The 25,141-nt window shown below is 38.8% G+C and overlaps 1 protein-coding gene across 1 annotated transcript in view; it reads left to right on the forward strand.

The window, feature by feature from the left end:
* The window catches only part of adamts3 (ADAM metallopeptidase with thrombospondin type 1 motif, 3), a 198,215-nt gene that overhangs the window by 163,075 nt on the left and 9,999 nt on the right, over window positions 1-25,141 (forward strand). Inside the window, 4 exon segments of the mRNA XM_038704466.1 lie at window positions 2,213-2,293; window positions 7,612-7,775; window positions 15,199-15,355; window positions 16,601-16,733. Coding sequence (XP_038560394.1) covers window positions 2,213-2,293; window positions 7,612-7,775; window positions 15,199-15,355; window positions 16,601-16,733 — 535 coding nt within the window.

Here is a 25,141-nt window from a genome sequence, read left to right on the forward strand (position 1 = left end):
CCACCTGTGTCCACATCATTTATATTTGCAGAATTTGGGGAGAGTGCAGAGTGGACAGGGAGTATCTACAGCTGTCAGAGCTGTCACTCCAAACAGTCAGGTTGATTTGAATTAGGCTTTATTAATTTGTAATAATACCCATTATACAGACTTCTTCAATTCAAGCTGCTTCCCTCAGGTTATCTCGCCTCTGCAGCACACACACACACACACACACAAACACACTAAATTAGAACACAACTTGGTCCACTAATGTTGCCATTACAAAACTCACCCACTGTGCAGTTTAAAGCTGAATGAAAATTGTGTGTTCATATTAACCGGCAGCATGAATTGAATAACTTACTGAATAACCAATGCATTTACTGAAACGGTTTCATGATGCCTTCTAAAATCCATTTCGAAAGACAGCCTCCTCTGTCATGAATAATTTGTCAACAAACTTTTGTTTAAGCGGAGTGATGTCATAAAGAGAGCTGACACCCTGGAGATGACGGCTTCATCACATCTTTTCAGGATGTGCTTTGTTGAAACTGTGAACATAAATTTTTTTTCTTAACCTCTCATTCTCATTTAACCACTCACATTTTTTAACAGGGAAACAGTTAAGCAAGAGAGCCCAAAAAGAAACCCCTTGTTGGAAAACTCAATATGCAAGTATCCAGTGTTATTGAATCCTTCACAACCTCTTTTCCAGCATTTTCTGTCCAGCTTGTAGTGCAGATGGATGCCTAACACTGTAGAGACATAGAGACATGAGTGAAACAAGCTGTTGTTTCTTCTGTTCCTTGTTACTAATTGTCTATTTAGGTCTGAGACTGTCGAGACTGTCACAGGTTCATTATTCCTGTCAAGTCTCTAAACCTCTGTGAAGTTATTTTTGATATGGATGGTCATTTATTGTAAATGTCTTTTAAGCAATTGCTTCAACAGCCTAACAAACTAACCATAAAGTCTTTGTGCAGATGCCACATTAAACAATCCTGCAGACCTTTGGAGGCAATCTGTGATTTTGTTGGCCATTTACAGTCTGATTGATGGAACAAACATGGTGCTCGGTTTGACCCAAGCATCCATCCCTGAAGGGTCTTTTAGACAACACCTCTAAACTGTAATTTCTATCGAGCCGCTTGTGGTTCTGAAATTGGCTGCCATCAGAGGATGCTTTCTCAGATGTGAGAGGGCATCTTTTGCCATTTTCTAAAAGTTAGATTATGTTTCCAATATACTGTAGAGTGAGCAGCACCCCCTACTCTGCCACCTGCTGCAACCTTGTGTGAACCCTGCGGCAGTGTGCCAGTTGCATTCATAATCACTTCAGCGACATGTCTGCGTCAGCAGGCCCTGAGTGCCGGGCCTGCCTGTCAAATCTAAGGGAGAGTAATTACACCGCTGTAGTTCAGTCCTGGTGATTGGCAAGTACCTCCCTGCCAGCAGAAATAGTTTGCCTCCTCATCCAATGTGAATTCCTCTGGTCCCTGCTATGCGAATTAAATATGCCTCCACTGTAGGTGATATTGTTGCAGAGAAACAGTGAGACGGTGAGATGGAGAAAAGAAGAAACACTGTGAAACTAACTTATTCATTTTATTTTGAAGGGAAGACCAGAGGAGCCTTCTCTTTGCCCAAAGGAGCTCGAAATGTGTTTTTAAATGAAACAGAAGACTTTAGAAATGTACTCGGTGAGTCACGGTAGGTTTGTAAGTGGTGGACATCTCTGACAGAAGGTGACTTTGCTGCCCTGTAGTCTGAAAAACCTGTTAGATGCCTCACTGAAACATGGCTGAAGGCTCATTCACATCCTGTCTGCACACAGTCAATATGAACACAAAGGAAGGAAGTTTGTAGTTAATTTGAGAGACTTCCTGTCATGATAATAAGCTGTGTACTATAATAGCAGTACAATATGGATGATTCTAAAAGCCCTTTGATAACACAACACATGGATATGAATGAATGGCCTGTTTCAATGAAAGTTTTACCTGCAGGCTTCCACAGCGAGGAGGAAAGCTGACATAGACATTTAGCATAACCTTTTTTTTTCAAACATCTTTGTAGAGCAAAGTGAAAAAAACTTCTGAAACACGCGTGATGTCCACCACTGCAAACACACAGAATATCTGCTTAACTTACCTTTCTCTGTCTTATCTTTCCTAACCCCCCCTCTTCTGCTTCTGCTGCTGCTGCTGCTGCTGCTACAAACTTGGCAAAGGTTACCTTAAGATGTTTCTCATTCCCCCTGGAGCTAGACATGTGATCATCCAAGAACATGAGGCCTCCCCTCAAATTCTTGGTAAGTCTGACTTCCTGACACAAACACATGTATGAAATCAGAGGATGCCTAAAAATAGCCCAGCACCATCTTCCTCAAGTTTCCCTGGAAGACTAATGGGATTGGAACATGTATATTGTAAATCATAGATTATAGACCTTGCATAATAAATGTCACCTCCCAGGCTGAGAAAATTAGTCTTAAATTTGCTCTTTCATTATTCATCAATCTATTAAAGGGAGGTTACTTGATTAGTGGGTTCCTCCTCTATTGCAAAACTGGTACTGGCATTTTTTTCAACCACTTGAAGTGAAGTGTCATAGTTAACCATATTCAGAAGGAATCAGCATTATTCAAGACCAGGATAATAGGAACATCAAACAGGTCAGTATGAAATACCTTTATATTCATATTAAGTCCTAACCTCTGCAGGATCGTGTGTAGAACATTTTAAACGGTGGCACAGGGTCCAACAACAGCTGTCTGTGAGAATGGCCAAAATTTACTTCTAGTGGCTGTAGGAGTTATGAGTGGAGGAACAAGTGTATTAAAAAGCCACAAAGTCCTCAAAAGGGGGAGGTCGGGCTGGATAGATGTGTCAGCAAATCATGACTCTTGATGGACCGTTACAAACTACAAGGCGAGGGTCACGTAACTGACGGAGATGAAAACATCAGAAGTATAGTTTTTTGCAGCCTTGCTAATTGTCAACTTGTAGTGTAAAAGACGGAAAGCAGATAACACAAACGTCCTTTGAAAATGAGTAAAACTTCAGTGAAGCCTTTTTGTATACAGTCTATGAGTAATACGTGTTAATCAACTTGCAGAGTTTCTTCATTCGTTCATCGATAATTCTATATTTATATAAATAAATATATAATTATATTTACTGACCAATCATAAAAATGGTGTTAAATTAAATTTAGAAATGTTTGAAGAAAATTTATTTGTGTGGTGCGATTGTTTGGATGGTATTACTGCAAACACTGAGAAATATTTTAGCCAAAAATTGTGTTCACACCATCCTTCATCCTTTGTGTTCACACCATCCTTCATCCTTTGTGTTCACCAGATTTGTGAACCATATTTGAAAGAAATAGGCCTTTTGTGTACATAGTTCAGCTCATGATGAATGGGGGCAAAAACAAAAGTGTTGTGTTTATAATTTTGTTCAGTGTATTTAAAGTCATGCTTTGGGAGAAGATCTTTTTTCCCCTTTATGAGTAATCAAGTCAATTTTATTTAGATAGCCCAGAATCGCATACAACATAAAATATTTGCCTCAGGGGACTTGAACGGTTGAGAAATTGATTAGGGAAACTGAAATCCTCTTGAAGGAAAGAATCCCTCATGTAAGTAAAAATAGTAACAATCACTTTCTATTTTGCATGCATGCGAGTGATAATAAGGAAGTATGTCTACCCCGAGCCATAAACATTGTGTTTTTATAGGATAGTGGCATTCACCTTCCGTTTATCATGTAAATCCGATTTAGGTTCAGTGTGACTCGTTTCAAAGCCTTATTACAAGGTGTTGACCCCTGCTGATTAGGATAAAAGTGATGCCACAAGAGGCTGTGAATAATTGGTTTCTTCCCCCTGACTGGGTATCTTGATAAGCTTTGACATGCAGGAAGAAGTTTTCTAGCTCAATCCCCAATCATCCTCAATCATAGACATTCAAGCAGGTAATTCTAGGGTGGATGGCATGGACTGGCTAGACGCTGATTTGTATTTCATGATGAGAAGGATGATTAAAAAGGAAAGAAAAAGGGTAGAGGTTTGTTCATATTATTTAAGTCATTTTAGTGATGCTTGTACTCCTACTTACTACTAACTTTTTTCTGAATTTTCTGAACAAACTAGTTTTATTAGTTCTTCCATTTCATCCAAGAAAATTACAATAATAGTAATAACCTCACCCTTAAATTGACTTTCTAGTGTTAATGAAGGCTTTCAATAATTACTTATTGAAAAAGTTTGACCTTCCACAAACAAGCTCATCAACTTTGAACAGCTGAGTCATCGCAAGAGATCAATGCCCATTAAGTTTAGATCTTTCATAAAGCTAAACTGCAGTAGCCCAATAATGTAGCAGTAGACATCTGTAGTTTTTAGCAAATGTCACTCATACCAGAGTAAATAATGCACATGTGACTGTTTTCAGATGCCAAATAATAGACGTTTGGTGCTTTCATGCTTATTCATAAATATAGAATATCACCAGCCTTATCCTTTAAATAATATTGACTTGGTTGAAATTAACACCTGATATATCACTGGCAGCATTTCATTTTATAGAATCATTCCAATCATCCTTGCCCGTGTATGTCAAAATGTCCAAACCACTAACACCATGGTTTCTGGTAATAAGCCTTGATAAAATGATGTGTATCTTGTAAAGAGAGAAATTTATAGAATTGGCTACAAGGGAGACATTAGGATTGTTACTCAAGATAAAGCCATACTGAGTTGCAATCCCACATCAAGGGCTGTACTATATGTGCAGAATCTGAACCGTATAATGACAATGTTGACTGTGAGTTCGAAAGGGGACACAAACAGAGGTCAACAAACACTTCGGCATCTTTCTTAAATGGACTTTGTCGCTCTATAACAACGTAACCTGACTTCCTCTGCTTCCCTCATAATTACTACGGTCACTAGAAGGTTTTCTCACGTGAATGTAAACACGTGTCATTTTGGTGCACATGCTGAAATGACTCCTGCTGTGGTTCTTCTTGGGAGGACAGTCTCTCTCTTAATGTCTCTATTAGCAGCATTCCTAAAGAATATAATCATAATAAATAACCATAATAGTACACACACCTTCCTTGAGCCAGCTCTGATGGCGCATTCTGATGCATTATAAAACTGAAAGGCCCGGTCAGCGTGAATGTTAGTGGCTACTGTGAAGGAATCTTGGAAAGAGAACTGGACGTTGCCAAATGAAATAGCCTTCATACTCGCAAAGCAGCATTCCCCGAGAAATTTCAGTAAGATGGGATAGCCTTTATTCTGACTAAACCCAGCAGGTGTGGAATAAATAAAAGAAACGCTCCTTTGCAGGAAGCATGATAAATATACAATGTAACACCAATTAAAAAGGTTTTATTAACCTTTCATCCAAAGTGTACATCTGGCTTTTGATGAAGCATGTTCCTTGGAGACCGTGTTGTGCTTGAAAAGAAGCTGTCAATTTTAACATCAGAATTACTCCTCTGCTGTAGTTTCATAAACAGCATCCATCCTTCCTGTCACTGTCATTATCTGTTAAATGACAAGTGCTGATGGATACCTGTGAAGATCTTCCTCACTTACTTTTCAAGGTTTCCTGCTGTTAGTTTTGCATTTCTGTCAATGTGTCAATATTTCATATGTACTGCGGCACCACTGACCCAGTAAATAATCAGAGTTTATGCATCATGACTTCAAAACTAGTACTGCATTTGAAAGTAAAAGCTTAAGTTAGAGCGCAGGTTTTTAAGGAAAACAGCAGATTTGAGACTTTAATTCATTAGATGAATCCTTTTTTCTGGTGCTCCAGGCTAACACAAATAAAGATGGTCCTAATTATTTTTTAATGGTAAATGCATTTTTATTTTGAATCCTGTTCCATTACAATTCTGTACGTTTGTATTATACTTTTACAAATGCTGACTTTGAGCATTAAAGTAACGTTTGTGGATAAGATCAAGAATTCAGTACATTCTTGGGCAATGGGGGTGATTAAGGTATTTTCCATAAACGTTTCTTTAGTTTACAACAGTTTGTTAGTATTGTTGGTATTGGTGAACCAAACAAAATAATACAGTGTAAGAAGATGATGAAGATGCAACAGTCATTTAATAAACAAAATCATTTTAAAATAAAATACTTATTGCACCACCAGATGTTTCTGTCAGCATGGTAACAACATTTCTCTAATTCATGAAATGGAGTTTAGCACAAAAGGGAAACAAATTTAACAGTTGATCAGTAAATAAGTAAAATTTGACAAGTTCTTAATAATAAGAAAATGTGTTTTAGTTTATTTTGTGGTGTATAAATGTTTAAAGGGGGATTTTTTTAGCTACATCAGTTTGAGTATTGTTTACTTTTGAATTAATCTGCAGGATGTCAAATAAAAACATGACTGACCATTTAGTCTTTAAAGAGGTGGTATTATGCTCATTTTCAGGTTCAAAATCTTATTTAGGGGTTGTACCAGAACAGGTTTACATAGTTTACTTTTCAAAAAACACCATGTTTTTGTCATACTGCAGCTACAACTGCTACGGCTCCTCTTTTCACCCTGTGTGTAAAACGCTTCGCTTTAGCTATGGAGTGATGAATCTCACCTCTACATGATCTTTGTTGAGAGTTGCACATGCGCAGTTCCTAGTTACGGACTACTAGCCAATCAGAAGCAGAGTATGGATCATGAGAAGCGGGTAAACACGGCTTCGGTTCACCTGTACATGTTCCCCTTACCAGCTTAGCAAAAGACTGGAGCAAGAGTTTCAGAGTGGTGAGTTATTAATCTGTAACAAAAGTATCTTTCATCCATAAAGTTTTAACTGAGCTCTGTCTCTACATCACAGTAACAACTTTCTGTCCATTGACTGCCTGGAGGGTAGCTAGTGTTTGGAAGGGAGAGGAGAGGTATGTGCTGGAACTCAGTGTTTTCCCACCAAGGTTTTTTAGGGGGCGCGTTGGACTAGCTGCTAGGCGAGCATTATGACACGTGTTTCTCTGTGACGCCACAGCAAAGTGGAAGTAAAGGCTGGACTACCAACAAGCTGTTTTTGGACAGTTCAGAGCAGAGTTTTCTGTGGGAGATGGGAACTCCCTTTGGGGTGGACTTTGGGCTTTTTCACTTTGCACAAAAAAGGTATGTAACTCAATAAAGGAGAGGGAAAAAGCCAAAACGCATAATACCACCTCTTTAAAAGACCATCATGGCTCCTTGCTATCACTCAGCATATTGTAGACTTGAGCACCAGAGGAAATGATCTGTAGCAGAGTCGTGTGGGAGGTTTTTAACTCATTTTGCCCCATGAGATGCATTTATATGAATCCGATGTATTTAAAGCAGCTGACAAACATGCCCATTTTCCTTTCAGCCTCTCACTTCTGACAATTTTATCATTTTAGAAGTTTGGCAGCTTTTTTTGTATAACTACAGAATGAATGAGACATCGTGATGTATAGGCATAATCATTCTAAACGAAAAAGATTCCATGAGTCACCCTTTTGAGGGCTCAATTTGAGCTTTGTTTCAAATTCAGAACTTTTGTAAATGATAGAGTAAAGCCATTTCAACTGTGTCAGCGGCTCATAACACATGACTGATTACAGCAATCAAGAACCAGGCAACGGGGCATTACATTCTCAATGGAAAAGGAGAGGAGGTCAAGTCCAGAAGCTTCATTGACTTGGGCGTGGAGTGGCACTACATTATGGAGGACGATGTGGAGACGCTGCACACTGACGGACCTCTGCATGACCCCGTGGTGGTTCTGGTAATAATACATTCTTCTCTATCAAAACTTATATTGTAATTATTCTAAAAAGGCCATTGAACACTATAAAATAAGCATGTCAGCCATCCAGTTTAATCCCCCTACCCCCTTTTCTGATTCAGTTTCTATCACTATCTGTTATATTTTAATTAATGAAACTCATTCATTATCATATTAAATAGCAATTATGAACTTTAAACAGTCACAGATAGTTAAGAAGCTATAATGAATGACTTAAAGCAGTGAAATAAAACATAAGAGGATGCCAAAGGATGAGAATGCGTTTTAAGGAGGAATTCAAAAGAGGACAATGAATTTGCGTGTTTGAGATCCAAAGCCGGGTAAATGACAGAGCAAGATTTGGGCTCTACTAAAGACTGAATCACAAAATCACATAAGTAGGAGTCTGAGCATGCAAAGTTCTCTTGGAGCCTGTACTCTGGCAGTGGCTCTGAAATCGGAAGGTGTTTCTCCTGCTGAGACCTGATTGAGTTACTGTGAGCTGCATTAATTAATCAAACCTGGTAGAGATCGAAGCATGGCTGACCTTCAAAGACTTGATCTCAGGCATGTGTCTTAGTTGAATAGACATGACTGTACTTAATTTACTTGATTGCAGGCTTTTAGACTCACATTTATCGATAGGCTGCCCAGACTAGACATAAGATAGCAATTAATGGGGAAGGTCCTGGAATTGGGAGGAGAAATTTTAAAGATCTCTCACTTGAAATGATTCAATACAAGGAAACTTTTGGATATATGGCACTTAACACCAAGACAGGTGACTTATTCATGCAGGAAGCATCTATAACAAAAGGACTTCTAAAGACATGTATATAGCTGTGTCATCCATATTGTAGGAATAGGCACCTGACAAGGAGGCTTTGATAAGTATGAACAAGTGTTAAGGGGTGCAACTAATGATTTGTTATGATAACATTCTATCTTGTTTGTTTAATCTGCACACAAACAAATGTAAAGAAGACAATTTGTGATTTTAGAAGGAGTTATGTAGTGTAACTGTTTCTCTAACTGTTTATTTGTCTGCTTAACTACAGAAGCATATTGCTGCAATGCCAGAAAAAGAAAAACAGATCAGTATCACATTGAAATGTGGAAAGTTTAATGTTATAACTGTTGTTAAAACAAGATATTTTAATTTTATTACAAAAGAAAAAAATCACAATATAACAAGAAACTGTTCTTGTCTTTTTATAATGTGAAATTATAGTAAAAAGTTATGAGTTTCTGTAAGCTGGGCACCTTACTGGAAGTAACTTATTATAACAATAAGTCATCACTGTTACATTTAGCTCCAGTGTTGACACAGGAAAACAAGGGATTTGGACCCATGTACAGACACCAGGCAGAGCAGATGCAGTTTTATAACTCCAAACTCCAAAAACACAGCAAAACATGAGGAACAGGGCTGAAGGTTAGAGACAGACACTTAAATATTCAAGAGGGCTGGAGATAACGAGACACAGGTGAAACACATCACAGCGGGTGCAAACAATCAAGACCGAAAGGAAGCAAAGTAAGACAAGAATCTAAAGGTGGACAACACGTGGAATATTAGCTTCATAATCAAGATAGCAAAAAAGGTATAGGCTATAGAGTACCAGTCACTAAACTACATTGAGAATGCTTGCACATCCAGCTTGATCATTGACTTTTAAGGCGAGGGTGTCAGCATCTGTGCTGTGACTGAAGTAAAATTAATTAATGGTATTGCTGAATGCTGGAAATACATAACGTGAAGCTACACGCTGCAACATTATCCTCACTTTGATCATTTTACAAGACATGTACAGGTGCTGGTCATATAATTAGAATATCATCAAAAAGTTGATTTATATCAGTAATTCCATTCAAAAAGTGAAACTTGGATATTATATTCATTCATTAATCACAGACTGATATATTTCAAATGTTTATTTCATTTAATTGTGATGATTAAAACTGACAACTAATGAAAATCCCATATTTAGTATCTCTGAAAATTTTGAATATTACTTAAGACCAATACACAAAAAAAGGATTTTTAGAAATGTTGGCCAACTGAAAAGTATGAACATGAAAAGTATGAGCATGTACAGCACTCAATACTTAGTTGGGGCTCCTTTTGCCTGAATTACTGCAGCAATGCGGCGTGGCATGGAGTCAATCAGTCTGAGGCACTGCTCAGGTGTTATGAGAGCCCAGGTTACTCTGATAGTGGCCTTCAGCTCTTCTGCATTGTTGGGTCTGGCGTATCGCATCTTCCTCTTCACAATACCCCATAGATTTTCTATAGGGTTAAGGTTAAGGCGAGTTTGCTGGCCAATTAAGAACAAGGATACCATGGTCCTTAAACCAGGTACTGGAAGCTTTGGCGCTGTATGCAGGTGCCAAGTCCTGTTGGAAAATGAAATCTGCATCTCCATAAAGTTGGTCAGCAGCAGGAAGCATGAAGTGCTCTAAAACTTCCTGGTAGACCTCAGAAAACACAGTGGACCAACACCAGCAGATGACATGGCACCCCAAACCATCACTGACTGTGGAAACTTTACACTGGACTTCAAGCAACGTGGATTCTGTGCCTCTCTCCAGACTCTGGGACCTTGATTTCCAAAGGAAATGCAAAATTTACTTTCATCAGAGAACAATAACTTTGGACCACTCAGCAGCAGTCCAGTCCTTTTTGTCTTTAGCCCAGGCGAGACGCTTCTGACGCTGTGTCTTGTTCAAGAGTGGCTTGACACAAGGAATGCGACAGCTGAAACCCATGTCTTGCATACGTCTGTGCGTGGTGGTTCTTGAAGCACTGACTCCAGCTGCAGTCCACTCTTTGTGAATCTCCCCCACATTTTTGAATGGGTTTTGTTTCACAATCCTTTCCAGGGTGCGATTATCCCTATTGCTTGTACACTTTTTTCTACCACATCTTTTCCTTCCCTTCGCCTCTCTATTAATGTGCTTGGGCACACAGCTCTGTGAACAGCCAGCCTCTTTAGCAATGACCTTTTGTGTCTTGCCCACCTTGTGCGAGGTGTCAATGGTTGTCAGCAGTCTTCCCCATGATTGTGTAGCCTACAGAACTAGACTGAGAGACCATTTAAAGGCCTTTGCAGGTGTTTTGAGTTAATTAGCTGATTAAAGTGTGGCACCAGGTGTCTTCAATATTGAACCTTTTCACAATATTCTAATTTTCTGAGATACTGATTTTGGGGTTTTCATTAGTTGTCAGTTATAATCATCAAAATTAAAAGGAATGAACACTGAAATATATCAGTCTGTGTGGAATGAATGTATACATTATACAAGTTTCACTTTTTGAATGGAATTACTGAAATAAATCAACTTTTTGATGATATTCTAATTATATGACCAGCACCTGTATGGCATAAGAGAGAAAAAGTTTATAAGCCAATGGTAGATTACATAGTGATCAACATCCTTGTTCCATCATGGTCTGTGATTTCTGTTTTATAGTGTAGAACATTCTAATATAACTTCTAATATATATAGCATATTTCAACAATCCGAAATATAAAATGGTGTTGAAAAAATGGTGTTTATTACAGCAAAGCCACAATAAAACAAACCAAAGGAAAGAAGGTCGCCAGTCCATCGCAGAGCACCACATTGCATTTACATACCTAAATGACAAAACGCACTTTAACAGATAGATGAGGCCAGGAAGGTTACATATTCACTGTCTGAAAAGGCTCTTCTGTGCTTCAGTCATACAGGAATGGGGAAGACTAGTGAAATGGAGCTAATTCCCAGAAGGATAAAGGACTATTAAACCAGTTATAAAAAGCAATTCCCTTCTCTTTTCCTAGAAGATCTAACCATCCACTTTAGAAAGCTCCCCCAGGTCCAGAAAGAGTACAATAGACATAAAAAAAAAACTGTAAAATTACAATAAAAAAATTAAATTACCCAGTGGCTCATATTATGCATCATTTGCCAACATGGTGTAGAATACAAACTAATCTGTTGAAATACAGTCATATGCAAAAGTTTAGGCACCCCTGACAATTTCCATGATTTTAATTTATAAATAATTGGGTGTTTGGATCAGCAATTTCATTTTGAGCTATCAAACAACTGAAAGACAGTAATATTTCAGTAGTGAAAAGAGGTTTATTGGATGAACAGAAAATATGCAATATGCATCAAAACAAAAGTAGACAGATGCATAAATTTGGGCACCCTTGTCATTTTGTTGATTTGAATACCTGTAACTACATGATTAATTGGAACATACAATTGGTTTGGTGAGCTCATTAAGCCTTGAACTTCATAGACAGGTGCATCCAATCATGAGAAAAGGTATTTAAGGTGGCCAATTGCAAGTTGTTGTTCTCTTTGACTCTCCTCTGAAGAGTGGCAACATGGGGGCCTCAAAACAACTCTCAAATGACCTGAAAACAAAGATTGTTCAACATTATGGTTTAGGGAAGGCTACAAAAAGCTATAGCAGAGATTTAAGCTGTCAGTGTCCACTGTGAGGAACATAGTGAGGAAATGGGAAAACCAGAGGCACAGTTCTTGTTAAGGCCAGAAGTGGCAGGCCAAGGCAAAGGAATGTGAGAACGGTCAAAAACAGCCCACAGACAACCTCCACAGACCTACAACATAATCTTGCTGCAGATGGTGTCACTGTGTATTGTTCAATAATTCAGCGCACTTTGCACAAAGAGAAGCTGTACGGGAGAGTGATGCGGAAAAAAGCGTTTTTTTCACACACACCACAAACAGAGTCGCTTGAGGTATGCAAACGCACATTTGGACAAGCCAGCATCACTTTGGAAGAAGGTCCTGTGGACTGATGAAACAAAGATGGAGTTATTTGGTCAGAACAAGGGGCGGCAAAAGAAGACAGCATTCCAAGATAAACACTTGCTACGCACAGTAGAATTTGGTGGAGGTTCCATCATGCTGTGGGGCTGTGTAGCCACTGCTGGTACTGGGAGTCTTGTTAAAGTTGAGGGTCGCATGGATTCCACTCAATATCAGCAGATACTTGAGAATAATGTAGAGGAGTAAGTCACAAAGTTAAAATTAGGCCGGGGCTGGATATTTCAACAAGACAACAACCCAAAACGCTGCTAAAAATCTACTCTGGCATTTATGCAGAGGAACAAGTACAATGTTCTGGAATGCCCATCCCAGTCCCCAGACCTGAATATCATTGAAAATCTGTGGGGTGATTTGAAGCAGGCTGTCCATGCTCGGCAACTATCAAACTTAACTGAACTAGAGATGTTTTGCAAGGAAGAATGGTCCAAAATACCTTCATCCAGAATCCAGACACTCATTACAGTTTATAGGAAGCGTCTAGAGGCCGTTATTTCTGCTAAAGGAGGCTCAACTAAATATTGATGTGATATTTGTGTTTGGGGGCCCAAATTTATTCAGCTGTATAATTTCGTTTTGATGCATATTGCACATTTTCTGTTCATCCAATAAACCTCATTTACTGAAATTCACTGAAATATTACTGTGTCTTTCAGTTATTTGATAGCTCAAAATTAAATTGATGATCCAAACACCCAATTATTTATAAATTAAAATCATGGAAATTGTCAGGGGTGCCTAAATGTTTGCATACGACTGTAACTGTGCTTTTTTTCCCCAGTTAGGCTAGGACATAATTCAATGATACAGTTGTAGATGATAAGAAGACCTTTAATAGGATTATTCATTTATTACTTTATTTCTGTTGACTGGTCACTTATGTTTGTTTATCAGGACTTCAGTACTTGAGACACTGTGTCATTATTTTAGTTCAATGTCTTCAATACATTTTCTTTTTATTTAGGGTTTGTTTTGCAAACATGCTTTTGCTCACAGTCTCACACACATAATCTCATCTTTGTTTTTCTTCATTACCCATTATTGTTTTCCCCCCCAGGTACACCAGCTATAATTTGTTATGTGTTACAGTATGATTTTCTAAACTGTCATCCATCAGCGATTTGAAGTCTCTATATTATGACAGGGTAATAATTATAGACATTTTGCTTTAAACATACTGAGGAGAACAGCAGATCTGACAGAAGTTAATTAACAGTTTTCCCATCAACAGTACTTATCTGAAAAGCAATGGTTTGAGAGGAGGAGCAGGACAGTACTTTCAGAAAACACTTTGGGGGATAAAAAGCTTTTAATGTAGTTTTGTGCTACTTTCGTGAATCATTAAGATCATTGTTCACACTCAATTTGGCAGGAACTGAAGGTTATAAGATAATTGTAATGGTACAAAGCAGATCTGTTTCAGAATGTAATGTTCCAAAATGTTATATTTGAGGCATGTTTCCATAATTATGTCCTCACGGCTTTTAATTCATAAATTATTCAACTCAACATTGGTATTTAGTGAGTCGTCTCAACTGTTGAATTTAATGTAATATTGTACTCAACCGGTTAATTTATGCTTTCATTTCACTGATGAATTAATAATGGTCACCATAAAATAATGTCATGAAAACACATCTCGTGTTATGGGAAAATATCATTGTAAATACTTTCTCCCATATATTTTACATGAAATTCTTCTACAAACTCTATATAATAGGACAAAATAAATCAATATATCAGTAACATACAATATATTACAGTCCAACTGAAGGTGAATTTTAGATTTTGTAATTGATTAGCATTCTTCCTAAAGCCTCTTTCTTTTCTATTTTAGAAACATGAACACACATCTTCTCCTGCATCTCGGTTTTCTGAATGACCTACCAAACAAATATTTGTCTAGGAACAGCGCACTCATTACATCAGTTTACAGGCTAGTTAGCAAATTAGCTAGTGAACTGTAGCATACAAAATTGTTTAAAAACATGCTGGCAAATGCCATTTTGGTCTGTTCAGCCCAATTTTCCATCTCAGCACTCTATCATAATCTATAATATTGATTTCATACTCAGACCTTAGGGGAAAAGTCAGCACATTATTTTTTACCAGTTATCCAGCAGCCTTTTATAAATAAATACAACAACAAAAACGTACATCCATCCATCGTCAACAGCTTATCCTGCGTACAGGTCGTGGGGCAAAAACATACACAACATTGGAAATTACTTTGACATTCTTGACTGCAAACAGGGATCATTAAATGTGATATCAGCTCAGGTTATTTTCATTACTGACTGCTCTCTTCATGGCTATAGCTCACAGATTATACTAATAATTATTGATTAAATGTATTATTTAATTACGTAAAAATATGTGTGTTAATCCCTCAAAACTAACTCCCACACCAGCACCTGGGTTTTTTTTTTAAAGCTGCTGCTTTTGGAATTGAACTCTCCAATCCACTCTGCTACAAAGTAAACAATGGATAATGCACAACTTTGCGCTTTCACACACATTTTAATTCAAATATGCTGTAATGTGTTCTTTTTTTTTTTCTTCCTGTGGTTTGCAGATTATACCCAAGGACAATGAAACACGCTCTACTTTAATGTACAAGTACATCATCCATGAAGATTCAGTGCCTGTCAACAACAACAATGTCATCCAGGAGGACACGTTTGAGTGGGCTCTGAAGAGCTGGTCTCCGTGTTCCAAGCCTTGCGCAGGAGGTAACGCATAAATTATCATCAAATTAGAAAAGAATATATTGGAATAATTTCTTACTACTTTTAAAATATGATTATCTTAATATTTCTTTTTCACTACTCCTGTTGTACGTAGGCAGCCTTCAATTTCACAGTAATAGATTGTTGTTTTTAACAGGATGAAAGTGTCATCGATCCCATCCCATTTTAGTTCATGCTACAAACATATAGGGAGCAGGGTTTCACCTCCTCCTCTCCCTCAGCAAGGCACACTCCCTTAGCACTTCTCTGCTCTTTTCTAGTCACATAACATTAGAGCTTATCTATATATAAATGGATTAGCTGGCGTCTCTTCTTCTGCAATAATGAAGTTAGAAGGACCATGGTCTTGTGTGATCTGCAGGGAGGAGCTCCTCTCTGTCACTCTGTTAAGACACAACTGACACATGTGGAATAAGTTTAAAAACAACACACAATATTAAACAGCAGAGATATTATTTTTAATAATTAAAGTGGATGTGCAGATTTTTGATATTTCATCATCGTGGGGGGGGGGAAATCTGGGTAATTGAAACTCCAGGAGAACAGCGGGGAGATGGACAGAGAAATCAAAATGATTGTCAAGAATACGCATATTATTATTATTATTATTATTACTATTATATTTCATCATTTATCAGAATCAGATCATATAGAATTTTCACCATATCATTTATAGTAGATTATCAGTGTGTTTTTTGCTCGTGGCTATAGGCTTCCTACACCCACTTGTCTGAACAGCAACATGAGCACCAATGAGAACAATGACTATTTCATACACAGTCTGCCCAGACAAAAACAGTCAAAAAAAGTAGACATAGCAGAGGAACAAGAGGTAGGGAACGACAGGGAGAGGGAGAGCAGCTCGTACTGCAGTATTGATTGACAGACCCTCGAGGCAGCTCTACTCCTTCGTCCTCTCATGTTGGACTGAGGGCAGACTGGACGCTTATATGACTTATGATCGCATCTCGAGGCACAAGCGGTATTACAACCCAGGACAGGTCGGGGCTAACTGGTTAGCATGCTAACTTCAGTAGATATCACTGCAACACAGCACATAATTGTCTTTGACATGACGTCAACTTTTACTTCTTCACAAGCTATTGGTAATGTCTTGAATGTTTTAAACTAAAATTCTGGCCAAATTTTACAAAATGTACCTTCACTGTACCTTTTTTATGGATTACACGAAGAGGTAATAATAAAAATCTTTCACTTCTTTCACAGGGTTTCAGTATACCAAGTATGGATGCCGAAAGAAAGGAGACACCAAGATGGTCCATCGAGGTTACTGCGACGCCAACAAGAAGCCAAAACCCATCCGCAGAATGTGCAACCTTCAGGACTGCACACAGCCTCAGTGAGTACAACAAGTGGCTTCTCTCAGCATGAGTTGAGTTGTAATTTTAATCAGCTTAATCAACAATAGTGTCTGTGGTAGAGTGGGAGTGGAGTAAAAATAAGCACCTAACACCCAACAACCTGTTCTGTTTTTTGTCAAGCTGTGAACTATAAATAACTTTCACCTCTGATGTGACGTTTTTCAGCACATAAATCATAAGTCGTAATTGTGTCGCAGAAACAGAATTATTCCGAGTCCTGGATTTCTTTGCGCTACACAAATCTATCAGTATAGGTGACTCCTAAAGAGAGTGGGGCAGTATCATTTCATTATATTGCATTGGGCATTGGTTTTCTATAAAATCAATTGAGAAAATGTGTGTCTTGGCAAAACTCATATAAAGATCCAAAATGACCCATTGTTCAACAGAAGCAATGGCCCAATTACCAGGGGCCACGAAAAAGGTCTGTTGCTCTGTCTACGTCGTACGTCAGTGGCCTCGCTGCCTACAGGCCTTTTCAGACGGGAAGCTATTGACACACCTAGTAATTCATTTTTCAGTGAGAGATGAGCGGGTTGGAAGGGAGGCGCGAGCAATCTAACAGGCGGAGCGACAAGCTGGTGCGGTCCCGTGAAACTTTTGCTGTCCTGCTCATCTCACGCACATGCCTGCCTGCTGCCAGAGTTTAATTGTGTTGAACTATTTTCTACGCACAGCACATCACAGGACAAGAGAGTGATCCTTGCTGTTTGTGAGTTTCCTGAATTATTTAACTTTTTCCTTGAAGTGATAGGGTATACCCACAATGACTTTCGCTGCTTTCTCTTGATCATTAAAAACTAATCTATATCTAATAATATATAGATCTAATAATTTTACACAGCTGGAGCACCAATCTTCGACATAGATCTACAATATTTTAGTGTACTCAGCTGAACTAAACTCACACTTGTAAACTTACTAACTCGACTAATTTAAAAGTTAGTAGTTATAATATTTTGTTAAACTCTTTCAATGATTTCTGGGAGATATTTTAAAGAACAGTTGTACCTACAGGCATACAGCAGTGCACAGAAGCTGTTGCCATGGTTACTACCCATATAGTGCCTGGCATTTACTTGCTGAGTGCTTGTCTGCTTGTCTGTTCACATGAGGAGCGCAGTGATGGTCCAAGTAAGTACACAGGCGGAGTGTCACTCCAACGTCTGAAAAGGCCTTTACAAGGCATGTCAATCAAGTAAAAAAATGAACCACTTTCTTCTTGTTTGAATGAATCATTATAATGTACTGCTAAAAAAATGAAGGCAACAGTTCAAAGTTCAAAATCCTTACTGTACATTAATTACTTGAGAACAAAATGACGTGATGATGTTACGTTGGACACTGTGACAATAAATGAGTCCTGCTAACTGACTTCAAATTCATATTGTCTCAAGAGTTATATCATCATATTGCCCATCCTGATGCCTAAAAAGATTTTTCTTGCATTTTAAAATGTTCTACTACAAACTACTAGTGCACAATTTGATGGAAATTTGCACACACTGGGATGATAACTTTAAAGGGCCATAACTTAGTCTATCTCATTCATTCAGTACAATTAATCCTTGCACAAAGACTTAATATTCCCCTAATGGCTACTAGTAGCCTTTTGTATTTTTAACTCAGCCTTGCAGGGGTACTGGTAGGGATGTATGAATGGGTGAATGTGACGTAGCGCTTGGAGCAGCTGCAAAGGCTCTATACAAACACAGGCCATTTACCATTTATGAGAGAGATTCAAAATACAAGGATTAGTATTAAAGCAGCAGAGGCTGAAATATCCTGACTTTCTCACCGTCTTCACACATACATACTCAAAGTAGCAGGCACTCTAGTGTTATTCTCTTCTGTTGCCACCATGCTGGCGCACAACTAAGTAGTTCATTTCATGAGTGACGTTTTTCCACTCATCATTGTCAAGTACCAGTAGCTCATAAAAATTATATACTGAATAGGGAAGCCGTTGACAGCAGGTTTATTTCCATAGTTGTTTGAGAAGGCGCAGATCACTCGCTTTTCCAGAGAAAATCAAAATCAGATTGGATGTCTCAGAGTTGTTGCTCCTGTGTGCCACAGGAAATTTACGTAAAGTTGGACCTTTCTCAACTTCTCCAGTCTTTCATCATGCCGGAGAACCCAGAGTGTTATTTGGAGGTTACATTAGCAATGAATGGCAGCCTGTCACTCCTCTAGAGTTTGAGTCCCTATGTTCGTCCATGATATGAGTGACGCTTCAAATACTTCTTACATCTTACAGTTCCCATAATGCAATTCAATAGCATTATTCATTAGACCTTTCTTGTCCGTTAAATGACCTCATCTTTTAAATCACACGCCCACCCTCCAGTTTGTAACACAGGGTTTCTGTTCAAGATGTTGAATGTCAAGTTGAAACATCATCTGATGTGTGAACTGGGGAAACGGTCTTCAGGTCATGGCGCAATGCGTGTTCTCTCCCCTGCCTGTCAGTTCTTTCCTGGGGTTTCTCAGTCAAAAGGGCAGTACTTGCCATATGTGTCTCTAATGACAAAAGGATTAGTGGCTTGGAGACAATGTATGGAGGTGGAAAAATCTGATCTGGCCTTTTGTGTGTCTCTTTCTTCTCATCATTTAAACTTGCATCCCTTATCTCTTGTTTTACCATTAACCCTGCCACTGATTTTGCTTCTCTCAAGTGAGCTACTTTTTCCCATTTTTCAAAAGCTTGCCAATCAATCTTTTTCTTTCCTACTTTCTTTGCTTTCTCTGTCAACATAATTCTACATCTCCCTAAACACTCAGTCTGCCTAGGATAGGAAAAATGCCTTCAGTTACATCATGCCAAAGTGGAACATCAACAACCACACTTTTCCCCCATTTCTCTGCCATTAATTTAGCTGGACCTGAAAGAGTGTCATGCAAAGAATTAAGTTTTGTCCCCGATTTGTTCCCCATGTTTTTCTACTGACTCAGACTCACTGAACAGATCTGCTTTTACTTGCAATGGGTTTTATCATTCAAACATTCAGTCTGATCTTCCCATATTGTAATATGGTCAGATCTTATCAAACACACACTAACTCTGGAGAAACTCTCTCAGCCGTATGACACTTGCATGATTGTGCACTCGTTTTCGTTTACAATTGTGTATGCTAGACACTGAAATGAGTTTCACATGAGTTTTATATATTTATCATCTCATAAAACACCCAGATATTTTCCCTTCTTAGTGGAACATAATGTTTGAAACAAACACTTATCACATCACAAAAACTTTGGGTTACTTAACGTAATCCCCGGTTCTTTGATAACAGAGTGAGGTGTTTTACCACTACTTTCCTCCTTGCATAGGCACGAAAAGAAACCGGTCTAGAATGATATCGAAGGTTTGCAGTGTAGCCAAGCCAGCAGCCACGCAAATGTCCTGCACTGCAACTCCCCTGAACAGGGCCCACGAAGTAGTCACACCCCTTGTGGAATGAGCCATCAAGCCCTGGGGGCTGTAAACCCTCACACCTGTAGGCCAGAGATATGGTCTCCACAATACAATGGGACAACCGCTGGCGGGACACTGGCTTGCCTTTGTGGGGGAGAGTCCAAGACACAAACAGCTGACAGCATGGCCAGAGATACACCTTAACTGTAGAAAAGGCCCTCCCCTTGTCCACCAGGTCTTGTAGGAAGCACAACACACTCGAGGCGCACCACTCCTCAAAAATCCGCCACTTCCACTATACTGATTCCACTATACTTCCACAAATGAATAGGCCTACTATTGTGTTAAACAAATCAAAATATTACCTCTGAGTATTATAGGCTTAAAGCCTTTCTGAATAAACAAACACCCGTTTGACTTTCCCTGAAGTGCGCAAAAAAACACACAATTTAAGATCATTTGCAGCACACAAAAGGATCCAGATTTAGGATAATAAACACAAACGGAGATATCTGCCTCAAATATGTTGTACAGTGTAATCAGGAATCATATTAATACTTGCATACAGTGCAATATATATGAATTGATGCTGTTTTCAATGCGTCAGTCGAACAAATACGAGAGCATAGTTTTATGTAGCCTATTGTTATCACATGTTTGTTGCCAAAACGCTATGCACCAGCGTGTGGATGTGATGCGCTACTTGTAAAAACACATTATGGAAATATAACACTTATGTCATTTACAACAAGTCATATTTATTTTAACTCATCGGCAGCCTTGTTTAGTGAGTGGACTTTTGTAGCTTTTCTGTCAGATTTTACCTCCTTTTCTTTCATGCAGTATGTATTAATATTAATGAGGGGCGTTTTACTGACCATGTATAGGCAACTATGCGTGTTTGAAGGGTCGGACATTGAGCTCCCTCACATGCGCCACATTTCATGTTGATTGTGATTTATAAAGGAAACTTGCTTACAATTGTGTGTACGCAAGTCTAAATCATGCCTGTATGTATGTTGACTCAGCAGGGATGATATTAAATGAGAAATATTTTGTATTTTGAATTGTCACGTGCCGCCTGAATTTTGTGTTTCCCTTTATATAAATAAAGACATTTCCACCATAAATTGGTGCAGAAAATTTCATCGGAATGCAGAAAAAATTAAGTCTTAATGCTCAAAATTTTCTAGAGGCGGACCCCCCACCTAATATGTTTTCCCTCCAATAAATGCACTAGAATGCAACAAAAGAGTCTCTGAACTGAAACGCATTACCTGGGAGGACATTCCTAGATACCTGGTTAGGTTTGGTCTCACAAGTTTGGCTATGATGTTGGCAAGTATGCTGATCAACCATTCTTATTCATCATTGACCATGATTATTGACTTCACATCTATATATGCTTTAAAATTCAGAACTTTTTAAATTGAGGATTGATGACTCCAACCCCTGCAGTGGGTATTGTCACAGAAGGCTACTCATAAAATGCAAACCTCAGTGATACGAAATCATTCCAAACTAAATTGAAAAGTTGGCCCTGTTTAAATTAATTCTGGTGGAACATCATCCATCCGGGTACATTGCGGTTGCAGCAGGCTAAGCAAGGCATTCAAGACAAGGGGTCTTGAGGCGTTCCCAGGCTAGATGAGATAAAATCCCTCAACTGGGTTCTGGGTCCACCCTGGGGTCTCCTCTCACTTGGACGTGCCCAGAAAACCTCCAACAGAAGGCGCCTGGGAGGCATCCTAATCATATGCCCAAACCATTTCAACTGGCTCCTTTTGACACAGAGGAGCAGCAGCTCTGCTCCCAGCTCCCTCCAGAACAAAGAATAGCCACTAGTCCAGTAAAAACTATTTTATAATAATAATCTTTATAGAGCACCTTTCGAAAACAACTTACAAAGTGCTTTAACAAGTGCAAAACAAATACATGATAAAAGCAAGAAAACACTTAAGAGACTAAAATACATGTTAAAAGTAAAAATAAAACATATATAAGAATAAATACAATCAAATCAAATCGGGAAAGGCTCTCCTATAAAAGTATGTATTAAGAAGGGACTTAAAAGAGTTCACTGACTCAGCCGACCTGATTTCCTTGGGCAGGCTGTTCCAGAGCCTCGGGCCCTGACAGCAAACGCTCTGTCCCCTTTAGTTTTCTGTCGAGACTCTGGAACAGACAACAGACCTCTGCCTGAAGATCTCAAGGCACGTGCTGGTGCGTATGGGACTAAAAAGTCAGAGATATAATAGGATGAGAGGCCATGAAGAGATTTAAAAGAAATCAATAAAACTTTAAAGTCTATTCTAAAACATACTGGGAGCCAGTGTAATGAAGCTAAAATAGGGGTGATGTGGTCATATTTCTTTGTTCTGGTTTGCCTGGCTTCTGAGTTCTGGACAGTCTGGAGTCAATCAATAGATTTTTGGGATAAGTACATCTGTGCGTCATCAGCATAAATATGAAAAGAAACACTGTGTTTCTGCATTATGTGTCCAAGGGGAAAATATAATGGGTTCTAAGTCTGACCCTTGAGGCACTCCATATTTAACTGAACAAAATAAAGACAGACACACAGAACCTCCTGTTGGACAGGTACAATGAAAACCATTCTAAGGCACTACCACACCCATTGCCTCAATCTATCTAACATGGTGTTGTGATCAATTGTGTCAAATGCAGTGCAGGTCAAGGAGTACTAGGACTGAGCACATGCCATCATCAGCAGACATGCCAGGTCATTGCAGAGCAGTCTCAGTGCTGTGGTACTTAACCAGAAACGTTTCAAATATTTTGTTATTTTCCAGTACAGAGAGCAGTTGTTTCAACACTATTTTTCTCAAATATTTTCTATAAAAGGTAGTTTTGAAACTGATCTAAAATTTTGAGGGCATAAGGGGTCTGAACCGTTTTTTTAAAGTGGGTTTACGCAAGCAGTTTTAAAATAATGAGGGACACAACCAGTAGATAGGGAGCTGTTCAGAAATAAATGGGGCCGGACACATAGCCCATGATTGTCAAATACTATATGAACTTGATGATGTAACATTTCAAAACATTTTCTATTAATGAAATGAAAGATGTAAAAGATTATGCAGCTTTGATAGAGGTATGTTACCTTTGAGAACTTTCTCATTTTTTTGCTTTGACTAACTTTGTAATTTAGTATCTAAGTCAGTAAGTGTGAGACAGACCTTTGAAAAGTTTGCCAGATTTTCTTTTGTAAATCATTGCTAGACTCCATACTGTTATGGGTGTGGTGTGGGCACAGAGGGGACCCAAACGCTACTTAGAGGATTAATGGGTTTATATTTTTGGGGAAAGAAAGGGGTTGAGGGACTGGAGTTGAGGGAGAGGTGGATGCCGGGGAAATGTAGGCACAGGGAACCGAGGAGACTGGGACCAGAGAGCCGGGGGACACTGGGGCAGAGGAAGAGAAGAGGCACGGGAGAACAGGGAGGACGCTGTGGGGGAAGTCCGACGGGAGAGGGCAGGTGAGCGAGCCCAGCCAACTTGACTGAGGACAAGGGTGAGCGAACAGGGAAAAACAGAATCACAGACAAAAAAAGGGAGAAATAACCAGGACACTCACCGTCAGCCGGGCTGCCACCACAACACATACCATGCTTCATGACCTCGCACCTTTCTTTAGCTCAAAAAAGGACTGAGATTTCAGGCTTAAGAAAAGGTAGAAGAGATAAGAAATGTCAAGGAGGAAATTTGGGACAGTTTGTCTGAAGAAGATAAGTTTAACGCACTGATGATGTAGAGCAATATATACTATTAAAGGGGCTATATGTAGATTTTGAATAAAATCAATAATCAATAAATCACTTCTTTACTCCCTATTTATCAACGGGCTTTAACCTGACTTAGAAATGAACCTGTTTTTTCTGTTGCTTGGAACAGCCCCTATTCTGCTTCTTATGTGAAGTAATCTGGGTCGGGTTCTCTGCATGCACACTCCCGAGCCACTTGCTGACTACAGCGACTCGAGTACAAGCACGTATTATCTTCTTTAACACCTAGGTACGACAGTTCAAAGAGGTACTCACAACATGCTCATGGCTCAGTCTCTTTGACACTTTTCTTCTCAGACAGTATTCTTTAAAAAAGCCAGCAGCCCTGAAAACAAAATGCAGACAAGTTTGTCAGTCTTAACGAGGAGCTCTCTAACTTTTCTTTACATCATGTACTTCTGAAAAACTACAGCCTCTAAATGTTTTATGTTGGTGTGTAAACAGCAGAGGCTAAATCACACAGCCCTAGAAATCCAGAATTTAATACAACCTGAGCCTTACATCTGTGGTTTGGACCACTATTTGTTAGTAATAATTACATTGCGCTCTCTATCAATCAAAAAGTTAATTACTAAAATCTGGGAACATGGCAGTATAGCTAAAAAGAATCTCATGGGTCATTTTGAGTACTTCCAAATATATATTCAAAGAAATTCTCCATTACCTACGCACTGTCATTATCATGTATAAAATATTAATACACTCTCTCTCTCTCTCTCTCTCTCTCTCACTCACACTCACACACGCACACGCGCACACACACACACACACACAATATCCTGGACAAATTCACATCATTAGGAAAGACAACAGTCATACAGAAGATTTATGTTAATGTTTTAATTTGCTTTATGCCAGTATTGATTAATCATGGGTGAAAGGAATTTAAAGAAATCCCCCACAAAAATGTGTCAGTCACTTAGCAGAGTGTATTAAGGAGTCTACTAGCATTTAAATGGATTTGTTGCTTTATGTGGAGGAAGCGTCAGCAGAATCCTGACCTTCTTTGCTCAAGTCTCAACTTCTCAGAGAAGTTTGGAAACAATCCGTCTGCATTCAGCGCGCTCAGGCTTTGTGTTTAGCAAACATTTCACAGCTGCATGCTAATTCTTCGTAAGTATTTTTAAATTCTATTTTCTATCCAGAGTTAATGAGTGATGTG

The sequence above is a fragment of the Micropterus salmoides genome, unplaced genomic scaffold, assembly GCF_014851395.1.
Source record: "Micropterus salmoides isolate LMB-PRFRI ecotype aquatic unplaced genomic scaffold, ASM1485139v1 Ms_hic_scaffold_7, whole genome shotgun sequence".
Classification (NCBI taxonomy): domain Eukaryota; kingdom Metazoa; phylum Chordata; class Actinopteri; order Centrarchiformes; family Centrarchidae; genus Micropterus; species Micropterus salmoides.